Genomic DNA, 12,436 nt, shown 5'->3' with positions numbered 1-12,436 from the left:
AACCAAGTTTCCAGTGGCATTATTTTTTTTGTTAGGACATTACCTTTTAAGCATTACCTGACTTTCTCATAGGGTCATCCATGGTACCTTTTTTATTTTTTGTGATACCCAATGTTAGTGTTCTAGGGTTAAGAGTCCCTTTTACTGAAACTAAGGGGCGGAGCCCAACTCCGGAAAAACAATCACACACCATAATCCCCCACTCTACCACCCTGAATTCTTACACCTGGTAGAATTTAGTCAGACAAGTACTACTCTTCTGGCAACCGCCAAACTCAAACTCATCCATTAGATTGCCAGATAGAGACGTGGCATTCATAGAGAGCTTTGGTTACATTTGTGCATTACCGGCTGATAACGGCACTCATAGAACGCCTCTCAGCCAATCACATTGCGGGGCGGTCGGAACTAACTGTGGTATGATAACAATAGAATGATATTTATTGTTGAGTGCATACTTTTGGCAATACAGTGTATTTTGTTATAGTGTACAATTATCTGAATGTTTAAGTAGATAGCAAACAATGTATGATGATATTTCTAGATCTGATGTCCATCTTTTGAGGTAAATGGAATACAGTGTACAATCTTTCCTGGGTGGTAGATCTTCAGGACCAGTACAGGGAGTGAATATACACTATTTGGCCATTTCCCCACAATGTAAAAACTGGATTTTAAATGTAAGCCTTCAAATCATTAAATCAGCAATAGGCACCCGAATTAAAAAGTAGAATGATAATAAGAACACTCTTAGTTTGTGTATTTTTGTGTTTTTTTTTTTTTTTTTACAGTTTTTCTCCACTCACTCTGGGCTGGGTGGTGTTATCTGTCTGGCTGTGTGTCGGTGGGCCGGCTGGTGTGTCTGGGGTGAATCTGAGAAAGTTTATTGGCTGTGCTGTGAGAGAGTTCGCCTTCATTGCCCGGAAGCCTGGCTGTGGAGCCCTGCCCGTCACCACAGATGCCTGCTGGGGGCGCTGCGAGACCTGGGAGGTGAGGCACAGCAGCTTCCTTCACAACCTGGTGCTCACACAGATGGCACACAGGCAGATAATGCCAGCTGTGGTCGTTACTGAAGACAAGACTTAACACAACATTTATTTTCAAACCTTTAGGGCAGACCAATCAGGGAATTGGGGGATTTAATGATGTGAATTTTCACAATATAAACAAATAAATCAACCCAGAACTACAGATGCATCTAAATACATTAGAATATCATTGAAAAGTTATTTTTAATTTCAGTAATTCAGTTGAAAATGTGAAACTCATATATTATATAGATGTATTACACAGAGTGATCTATTTTAAGTGTTTATTTCTTTTATTGTTGATTATTGATTATGGCTTACAGCCAATGAAAACCCAACAATCAGTGTCTCAGAAAATTAGAAAATTATACAAGACCAATTGTTACTTTTGGCAGTGTGGGCAGTGTGCCAAGTCCTGCTGGAAAATGAAATCTGCATCTCCATAAAAGTTGTCAGTAGCAGAGGGAAGCATGAAGTGCTGTAAGATTTTGTGGTAAAACAAAACTGCACTGACTTTAGACTTGATAATAAAACACAGTGGATCAACACCAGCAGATGACATGGTTGTGTAATGTGTGATCATGTGAAGACATTGTTACTGGTACTGACTGATGACACAAGCATTAATCAAATACCAATCTATAGCGCATCGATTAATTGTATTGCGCAAGTGGATATAATCATGGGTGTGTTTTGGGCGTAACATGAAATAAACCAGTAAATCAGTGAGCCAGTCGTCAATCCCTCAGTCAGGTGAGCTCTGACTTTGGCACATTCATATCTTAACAGTGCGGTGCTTTTGTACATCTCCGCAGAGGATACTGACATGTGTGTTTATGCTGTAAAGGTGCACCAGCAGCTCATTTAAGGGAACAGTACTGTTATATTATTCTTTATTCTGTTTATTGTTGAGTTAAAATTTGGGTTTGCACTCTGCAATGCGTCTTTGTGTGTGTGTGTGTTTAAGGACCTGTGTGTGTGTTTGGGCGCACCTATAGGAATGGACTCTGATGATTGACTGTTGTCAGGGTTTAAATCAGTAAGTGGAGTTCCTGTAATTTCTGCCACCAAAATAGAAACACGCTAGAAATTTAACAGAACACACCTTACTTCCAGACCACCACATCCATCAGTGTAGATTTATTCCTAAACTCTGACGCTATTTTGATGGCATGGGCACAAGCGTGAAAATAGACTGTTGACGGGGTGTAAGATAGCAATGAGCATCACATGACGTATAGATTGAATACATATCTAATCAAGGAATACGCCCATAGACTACTTTTCAAGCAATCTTCTCCATTCATTTCAGCTGTGTATAAATAATCTTATAAAACGATTCTGAAAAGCAAAAAATATTGACTTAAAGGCGAGCAGGGACCCACTGCATCAGCGCCCTGGAGTTTACCTAACGCTTCTGTTCAATTATTGATGCTGTTCAAGTGAATTTAACTCGGTTTGAACTGAGCACTTCCAATGACCCAAATAACTGTGCGCTTAAAGTAAGACTAAAGTTAAATTTTAAAGTCTGTGTAAATCTAATAAAACCTGAAATATTGATAAAGGTGTTGTGCTGTATTATCATAATGTCTCAGAAAGGAAGAGTGAGAACAATATAGAAATGTGTTGTTTTTTGTTAGTTATATTACTGACAATATTGAAAACTTAATCTAAAAACACCCTCACTTTATTAGAAACTCCACATTTTTGATGAATAGTCCTTACACTGATTAATCTTTCAGTAAAAGTCAGTAAGCATTTCTATTGGCAGTGCCAGTGCTCTGCCCATTCGGATCATGCACTGCACATAGGGCACCAAAAAATCAGCCTTGTGAAAAATGATCATAATATTAGTAATCATAATAATGACATATTAACATATAAGCAATACAAAAGTAGCATATTTGCTTAAGAAAAAGATGAATATCCTGTGTGAAAGTTGGAGTGAGTGTTTAACCCTCCTATTATGTCCATTTGTCAGGAACAGGGTCATTTTGACCCAGTGCATGTTTAATTAACCAACAGATGTCTGAAACCCAACAAAAACCAAATGGTGTTCCTTACCTCTAACATATATTTTATATTTTTTATTTTATTTGATATTTTATATATTTTATTTTGTAACTTTGTGTATTCAATTTGTAACTTTGTGTCTGCTGCTGGATGTCTAGATCTATCTATCTATCTATCTATCTATCTATCTATCTATCTATCTATCTATCTATCTATCTATCTATCTATCTATCTATCTATCTATCTATCTATCTATCTATCTATCTATCTATCTATCTAACAGGTAATGGTCCAATTAGGGTAATTCACTCATTTTTCATTAAAAAATACATGTTTGAACTTTTTATTTAATGTTTTACTACTTTATTACTTTTGAAGAAAAAAACAACATATAAAGCAATAGTTTTACAAAACATTGAAAAATAACATTGCAATTTTGTTTTAGTTTTTATTTTTGCAGGGGGTGGTTGCAAATATGTGAGATGAACCATTTTAGAGCACCCAAATGACTAGAGCTGGCCCTGTCTATTGGTCCGTTCCGCCAAAAAAAATCACCAAACAGCTCAATGTATTAATTCAAAGATGTGTCCGAACACCTTGGTGTGTTAATTTAGTGTTTCTGGCTTCATCACACACTCTCGGTTTGTTCTGTTGTGTTGTGCAGAGGCCTGTTCTGGACCCGCCCTTCATCGAGTCCTACCAGAGGGTGTGCACCTACAACCAGACGCAGTTCATGACCGTCCAGCTGCCCAACTGCTCGGCCGGCGTGGATCCCCACTACACTTACCCAGTGGCTCTCAAGTGTAACTGTGGAGTGTGTGTGACCAGCACTACGGAGTGTATCGCCTCTTACTGAGAACTACTGGTCACATCCAGAAAACAAATTCTTCTTCTTCATTTCAGCCTTTTAATGTAGATAGTCAGTAGCTGAACATCTCATTTACACTTACAACTTTATGTTTCTAACAATGTATCTGATCTGATCTGTTTATGTAGCTGATCTGTCAAGGCGGGGTTGAGTTTTGTAGTTTGCTCTGGATCTACAAAGCTAATGTTACTAATGGAAGCTAATTTACCACATACTTTGACCTTTTTAACTATATGTTAGCATGTGCATTGATTACTTTGTGAGATGGGTATACAGCTCTAAAAACAAATAAGAGACCACTTAAAAATGTTTAGTTTGTTTGATTTTACCAAATTAAAAATCTCTGGAATATAATCAAGAGGAAGATGGATGATCACAAGCCATCAAACCAAACTGAACTGCTTGAATTTTTGCACCAGGAGTAAAGGCATCAAGTTATCCAAAAGCAGTGTGTAAGACTGGTGGAGGAGAACATGATGCCAAGATGCATGGAAACTGTGATTAAAAATCAGGATTATTCCACCAAATATTGATTTCTGAACTCTTAAAACTTTATGAATATGAACTTGTTTTCTTTGCATTATTTTAGGTCTGAAAGCTCTGCATATTTTTTGTTATTTCAGCCATTTTTACATTTTTTGCAAATAATTGTTAATTTTACTCAAACATAAACCTATAAATAGCAAAATCAAAGAAACTGATTTAGAAACTGAAGTGGTCTCCTAATACTTCCCGAAGCTGTATATCCAAATGGCAATTAAGAGACCCAAACCTGCCTGATCATACTGTAGAGTTATAGTTAAAGTGTGTGAATAAAGGGACTAGAACTTGTGATGTCATTAGTCTTATCTCTCTCTTCCTGTCTGATGCAGTAAGAGTCAGATCAGCTGGAATAAAGACTGACAGAACTGTCTCTGCTGCTCTCAACACCCTTCACCCAGCTCCACCAATCAGGGGTTAATAATGGAGACAAGGCTTCACTCACACAACTTCACTAGAGAACAGAAAAACGGGGCAAATAATGAACTCAATCTGTTTTACACTGTCTTCATTCACTCACTGACTAATTTACTCAGTCACTAACTCCACACACTCACACCTTCACAGAGTATCACTCATTCACCTAATCTATTGCTTATTCAGTCATTACTCTATCACTTAGTCACTTATTTACTTACTTGCTTCATAATTTACCTAATCAATCATTCACTAACTCAATCACTTATTCATTTACTCAGCCAATCATTTACTCCATGACTTCATTCACTTACTTACTCAGTCACTCATTCATTTACCCATTCAGTCACACATTCATTTACTCAGTCACTCATTCACTCCATCTCTCATTCACTTACTTACTCAGTCACCCATTCATTTACTCAGTCACTCATTCACTCCATCACTCATTCACTTACTTACTCAGTCACCCATTCATTTACTCAGTCACTTATTTACTCCATCACTCATTCACTCACTTACTCAGTCACCCATTCATTTACTCAGTCACTTATTTACTCCATCACTCATTCACTCACTTACTCAGTCACCCATTCATTTACTCAGTCACTCATTCACTCCATCACTCATTCACTTACTTACTCAGTCACCCATTCATTTACTCAGTCACTCATTCACTCCATCACTCATTCACTCACTTACTCAGTCACCCATTCATTTACTCAGTCACTTATTTACTCCATCACTCATGCAGTTAATTACACAGTCACTCATTCATTTACTTAGTCAGTCACTCATTTACTTGATCACTCATTTACTTACTTACTCCATCACTCATTTATTTACTAACTTAGTCAATCAGTCACTTATTTAGTTACTTCATCACTCATTCACTTACTCACTCATTCACTTACTCCATCACACCATTACTCATTTACTCAGTCAGTCACTCATTCACTTACTCTGTCACACAATCATTCATAAACTTATTCACTTAATCAGTCACACATTCACTTACTCCATCACTTATTCACTTTCTAAGTCAGCCATTCACTTACCCCATCACTCATTCACCTGCTCATTCAGTTACTCATTGTATCACTCATATATTCAATTCATTGCTTATTCATCAACTAATTTTCTTGGTCACACTATCACTTAATCCCATGTTCACATTTTCACTTAGTCACTTACATATTCAGCCAATTGACTCACTAAATCCCTTATTCTATGACCATTACTCTTTCACTTAATCACTCAGTCACTAATTTATTTACTACTCACTAACACAAGGTTATAAAACATCTGCTCAGACGTGTATTAAACTATTGGAGTTGAAGGGCCAATAGAACTTTTATTATTTCTCTGCAGTGCCGTGGCTCTGGTGGGGTTGGAGTGGGGGTGGTTGAGGTGGCTGGTTTGGCGTGGGGCAAGCAAGAGAAAACTACAGCAGGCATAATGATTCCATCAATCAATTGATCAAATGATAGCTACAAGACTCATCAATTATGAGAGTGACTGGGAACTGCAGTCCTATTATACCCTCCACTGCACAGAGCGCTGACCACAACCAGCTCCTGCCCATCGTCCACCGTCTCAAACCCTCAGACTCCCCGCTTCCCCAAGGGCTCTGCACCACCCTGTTCTTACATAATCACTTCCTGCACTGAAACCTGTCCACACAGGGCACATCTTTACCGTAACTCTGTTACAGCGTGTTGTACACCCTGCTGACAAATGATCCAGCGTCTCTCTAATGTACGAATGATGAGAAAACTTTCTCTGCAGTTCCACTCCACCAACCGCTTACCAGGAACACGGCCAGCTTTCTTCACTTTCCCTCAAAATAAAGTCCTAGAGATCTGTTACATAATGCCTCATAACCTGAACATCTCTTTACACAACATGACAAATACTCATATATTCAAGAATTAGCCGCACTCGGCTACTGCTGTTATTATTTTTCTCTCCGAAACCTGCACGGAAAAGCTATAAACAGAATAAATCAGCTCAAAATCTAATTTATACTGTGTTTTTCCCTTTACTTAAAACACAGCCAGTCAGCCAGGCCATGTCTGCAGCCTGAAGTTTAGCTACTGCAGCTATTAGCTTAGCGTAGGCTGTAAATAATCATGTTAGCATGATGCTAACTGCATGCCTAAACCACACAAACCCCATAAACTGTGGTCAGTGATCTCTAATAAGCTGATTTATAAATTGCAGACAAGTTGAAATGTTGTAATGGTGACCTTGTTCTGATTTTAAACATATTGTACATTTTGATTTTATAATTTATAATAATTATTTGAATTACTACTTTAATTAATATTTTACCACTGCAGGTTAGACAGCTTAAGCTTTACCTCAGTTAAATATGTAGAAAATATGAGAAAAAAATAAGTGACATTAATATGTAAGTATGTACAAGTATGTAAAATGGCAAAAGGAGTCCAATTTCCAAACACTAGATTAGAGTTTTCTGCCCCTCCCACTCCACCCTAGATGGGAGGCTCACACAGGTTGCCAGATTGACCGAGTGATGGCAAGCGATGGTGAGTCTTAAGCTCTGTCAATAAACACTGTAAATATACCCTTAAATGTCCAAATTTACCATCTCTACTATGCTAGTGGTGGTTGTAAATTACCCAGCTATGGTAAGCAACCTTCCTGAAGCTTAGGGATTACCTGTTCAGCAGGTGGAAATGGGACTGGTTAAATGGCAATGGGAAAATATAATCCTTAATGGTCTCCTCCTCTTAAGGGGGCAACATTATCTTCAGGTGACTGGGTGGACAGGTAATTCTTGACATGTTTATTATTAGACATGCTGTGTATTTTTCTAGAAAAATAGCTAAATGAATAATTGTAATGCCAAATTTATTATAAAAACACATTTAAGCTGCTTTTGTTGCTGTCTCTAATGTCCAGGGAAGACTTTCTACTAGATTTTATAATATTACTGTAAGGATTTGATTGCGTTCAGCAACAACAGCAATTGTGAGGTCAGGATATTGGTTTATCACCATCATTTCAGAGAACAAAGTTCCACTTCTCCAGAGCCAAATGCTGCTTGAGGCATTGTGTCAATAGGTCAATAGGTGTCCTATTCTATTGACAATAGTTCTCTGTTAGGACTCAGTGTGATGTGTCACAAAATAGTCCTAAAATAAATAGTTTTTCCTAGATATTGTTTTTGTATACAGGTCAATACCTGGATTTTATCACCTCCACTGTAAAGAAATGAGTCAGTAAGTTTTACACCAGACCATTTAACATCAAACCCTCACAATAAAAGACATTTTACATTTCAACCACACTAGCTTTTTTTAAAAGTGATCTGATGGACACAAATACATTGTGTCCCTGGTTTAAATATATGACTACTTCAAGATAATCATGTAATTTAGATGAAAAATATGCCAAAATGACAACAAATAAGGGCTTATAAGGATAAACCCAGCTCGTGCCAGGCTTTGAGTGCTGCAGTACGTTCTCTACGGTCCAAAAGCTGAATGTTACCCTTGGCTGAGTCTCAGCTGCATACAGACTTTACATAATGAACTAAATTACCCCCCTGTCAAACCACTTCCATTCAATTAAGCATTAAATCAAAACATCTATATCTGGTGTGGCTCAGAGACCAGCAGACACATCAGGCTTTATTACAGTGAATTCCTCAGGATGCTGTCACTGATCTGCATGGAGTGAAGAACCCAATGTTGCCCTAATGATACCTACAGTGCCCTGGAAACACCTGTATCTGGAGAGCAATGTTCAAGATCTGGTGTAAAGCCATTCCAGTAGAGTAGAGGCTGCCACTGCAGTAAAGAACCTTGAGTAGCATAGGAACCATCTAACATCCTAACAGCCTTCACACATGACACAACCACTAGTTTACCCCACCCTACCATTCATCTACCCATCCTCAAGCAACACCCTACCAACCACGTAGCAGAACCTTACAATCCCCAATAAGCACTTCACCAACCATTTAACCATCTTGCAGCACCCTACCAACCATTCAGGACTTGCAGCACTCTCGCAACCTTCATCCCAATTCATCCCTATCTAGCAACAACTTTTTAGCCACCTAACAACCACATAGCAGCACTCTACAAATCTAACATCCACTTAAATTAGCAGTATTCTACCAGCCATCTATATACCTCCTAGCAGCACCCTGGAATACACCTATAAATTAACTAGCATGCCCCCTACCATCCACTTATAAACCACCTACCAACACCCAAACAACCATCCAACAATCTCCTTTAAGCAGGGCCCAACTAACCATCTAACGACCACCTAGAAACCATATAACAATGACTGAGCAATGCCCAACTTAACAGTCACCTACCAACACCCTACAGGCTGTATAACACTCACTAAGTATCACCTTACCAACCACCTAGTTGCACCCTACCAACTCTATAACAATCACTAAGCAGTGTCCAACCAATCATGTTGCTGCACCATCTAACAACCAATCATCTAACAAACGGCCTAGCAGCACCCTATTAACCATATAACAATCACTGAGCAGTGCCCAGCCAAACATGTAGCAATACCTAACCAAACACCTAACAACCACCTAGTAGCACTCTTCCAACTGTATAACAATCACATAGCAGAGGCCACGCAACCATCTAACAACCACCTAGCAGCACCCTATCAACCATATAACAATCACTAAACAGTGCCCAACCAATCACGTAGCAGAGGCCATCCAACCATCAAACAACCACCTAGCAGTACCCTATAAAACATATGAAAAACACTGAGCAACGCCCAACCAACCATCAAACAACCACCTAGCAGCACCCTATAAACCATATAACAATCACTGAGCAACGCCCAACCAACCATAAAGCAACCACCTTGCAGCACCCTATAAAACATATGAAAAACACTGAGCAACGCCCAACCAACCATCTAACAACCACCTTGCATTACCCTATAAACCTTATAACAATCACTGAGCAATGCCCAACCAACCATTAAACAACCACCTAGCAGCCCTCTATCAAGTAGCAGTGCCTTACCATTCATTCAACAACCACCTACCAACACCCTAGGGGCTGTATAACACCCACTGAAGCACCCTTCCAACTGTATAACAATCACTAAGCAGTGTCCAACCAATCACGTAGCCACAGCATCTAACAACCAACTATCTAACAAATACCTAGCAGCACCCAATCAACCATACAACAATCATTGAACAACGGCCAACCAAACATCCAACAACCACCCTACTGGCTGTATAACACTCAATGAGCAGCACCTTATCAACCATGTAGAAGCACCCAACCAACCATCTAACAATCCCCTAGAAGCACCCTATGAAACCTCTAACGGCAAGCTGCTCACCATATAGTATAGCAACCACCTATCAGCATCCAACCAACAATCTATAAACAACCTAGCAGCACCCTACCAAGCATCTATCAACCACCTAAAACCCTAGTTGGAAAAACAAAGCTGGGACAACTACTTATCAACACCGTTATCGTGCAGTAATAAGGGGTTAATGAAGCATAATAACATTGTGTTTTCTCTATTCTTTTATGTACGTATTTGTAAATTGCAAAGTTCCAACAAGTCTTATGTAACGTAAAGTAGATCAATCTTACAGTGACTGCAGCTCTGTTTGGGTGGGAGTGTGGGGGCTGTAGCCTGTCTAACCTGATCGAGGACTGAGGGCTCTTTGAGAGTATCACTCGGCTTGCCTCTCCTGTCTCATCTGATCCATGCTGCCAGGATGGGAATATCACAGCACAGGACAGACAGGGTGAGGATAGAGATACAAAAAAACTCAATGCCAGAAACGTCTCCAAGGGGTAGGAACTTAACCTCCTCAACGATGCAATCCACCTGGTTAACAACAGCAACAAAAATGATCCCATCATCTACAGTACATAATATTATTAAAAGATTTAGAAGTTCTGGAGAAATCTATGTGCAGAGGAGACAAGACTGGCAGTCAGTGCCATAATCCACAAATGCAAGTTAAAGCTGTACCTGAAATTCTTTCGAAAACCATATACTCTGTGTTCTGTGGGCTCAAGAGGAGAGGAACCATCCAGCTTGTTATCAGTGCACAGTTCAAAAGCCTGCATTTCTACTGGTATGAGTTTGGATTAGTGCCTATGGCATGAGAAGCTCTGGAAAAGCACCATTATTACCAAACAATACGTATAGGTTTTAGAACAATGTATGCTCCCATCCAAACAACATTTCTTTTAGGAAAGGCCTTGCATATTTTAACAAGACAATACTAAACCACACACTGCTTTCATTACAACAGCATGGCTCCAAAGAAGAATAGTCAGGCTGGTGAAATTGCTTGCAGTCCAGACCTTTCACCCAAAAGAAAATATTTGGTGCATCAAAAAAGAGAGGTCTGGCAAAGAAGACCAATATCTGATATAAAATCTACGCTTTGTTGTTAGTAAAACCTGGGTCTATAAGATTGGCAATTTTATTTTTATGTTGTATATGGAAAAAAGAAAAATAATTACTACCTTATTAATGCTTTCTAGACACCCAAGGACACTTTACCCAATCAACCACCTAGCAGCACCCTATCAAACATATCATGTCATCCCTATCTGAGCAACTCTCAACCAACCTGGTAGCAGCATCCAACCAACCATCTAACAACCACCTAGCAGCACCCTACCAAGCATATAACAATCACTGAGAAGCGTCCAACCAACCATCCAATAACCAGCTAGCAACATCCAAGCAACCATCCAACAACCACCCTACTGGCTGCATAACACTCACTGAGCAACACCTTATCAACCACGTAGCAGCACACTCTCTAAAAGATTAAAACATGAATGATGCAAACAATGATCCACAGCCTAAACATCTGTAAATTAGGCTACAAGAATGATGTCTGAATGACTCCTCTAATCCAATATATACTTTTACATGGTTTAAGAAAAGAAAACACTTTCTAATCAAACTATTTTTTTAGTTTATAGTCTATGTGCAAAAACAGTAAGATGTTTGATTTGTTACTTTGCTATATTGTGATTGTCACGCCATAGCTTTATATGAAAAAAAAAAAAAATATTAAAAAACAGGCGCCTACATCATAGACTATTTTCTTGAGCCCGACAGGAAAGTGGTGGGAAATCTCGACCCGACTCGGCCCAAGTTCAGATCGGGCCTCGACTCAGGCTCTGGGAGGGAATCTAAGCTCTAATCTGCAGTGGTCAGTGCCTACCAAAAGTGCTGCATGGAAGGACGATCAGAAAACCGGCAACAGTAACGTATTGAGACCATTGAGACCTACACCTTCGGCCAATCAGAGAAAATAGGTGGGTGGGTGTTTAGAGCGCATGCATAGTGGCGGGTGCTAGCGTATAGCAAGAGATGGCGAGTGAGGAGGACCGACACTATTTAAAACTCACTGAGGTCAAAGGTAAAAGTGTGCACATCGAGTTTACTTGATGTCCCCGAACGAAAAATTTGTCATGGACAAACCTCTATGCAGGTACTTGTCTTTGCTGTCGTGCACTCTCTTCATCTGGCTTATGAAACATGCTCTGAGAAGGTG

The 12,436-nt window shown here is 39.3% G+C and overlaps 2 protein-coding genes across 3 annotated transcripts in view; both read left to right on the top strand.

Annotated features, from left to right (window-relative positions):
• esr2b (estrogen receptor 2b) overlaps positions 1–12,436 on the top strand; it is a 443,098-nt gene that overhangs the window by 242,558 nt on the left and 188,104 nt on the right. The gene's annotated exons all lie outside the window — the stretch shown is intronic.
• The window catches only part of gphb5 (glycoprotein hormone subunit beta 5), a 141,773-nt gene that overhangs the window by 1,372 nt on the left and 127,965 nt on the right, over positions 1–12,436 (top strand). The window contains exons 2-3 of one of the 2 annotated variants that reach the window (XR_007439928.1): positions 792–990; positions 3,706–4,498. Coding sequence is in view for 1 of the 2 variants with exons in the window: in XM_022685102.2 (XP_022540823.1) it covers positions 792–990; positions 3,706–3,897 (391 nt within the window). In the remaining variant the exon portion in view is untranslated. Of the gene's footprint in view, positions 1–791; positions 991–3,705; positions 4,741–12,436 lie in introns of those variants that run through there. The other variant, XM_022685102.2, reaches the window with a different exon arrangement.

The sequence above is a fragment of the Astyanax mexicanus genome, chromosome 7, assembly GCF_023375975.1.
Source record: "Astyanax mexicanus isolate ESR-SI-001 chromosome 7, AstMex3_surface, whole genome shotgun sequence".
In the NCBI taxonomy this organism is placed as follows: domain Eukaryota; kingdom Metazoa; phylum Chordata; class Actinopteri; order Characiformes; family Acestrorhamphidae; genus Astyanax; species Astyanax mexicanus.
This window is presented reverse-complemented; position numbering and strand designations above follow the sequence as displayed.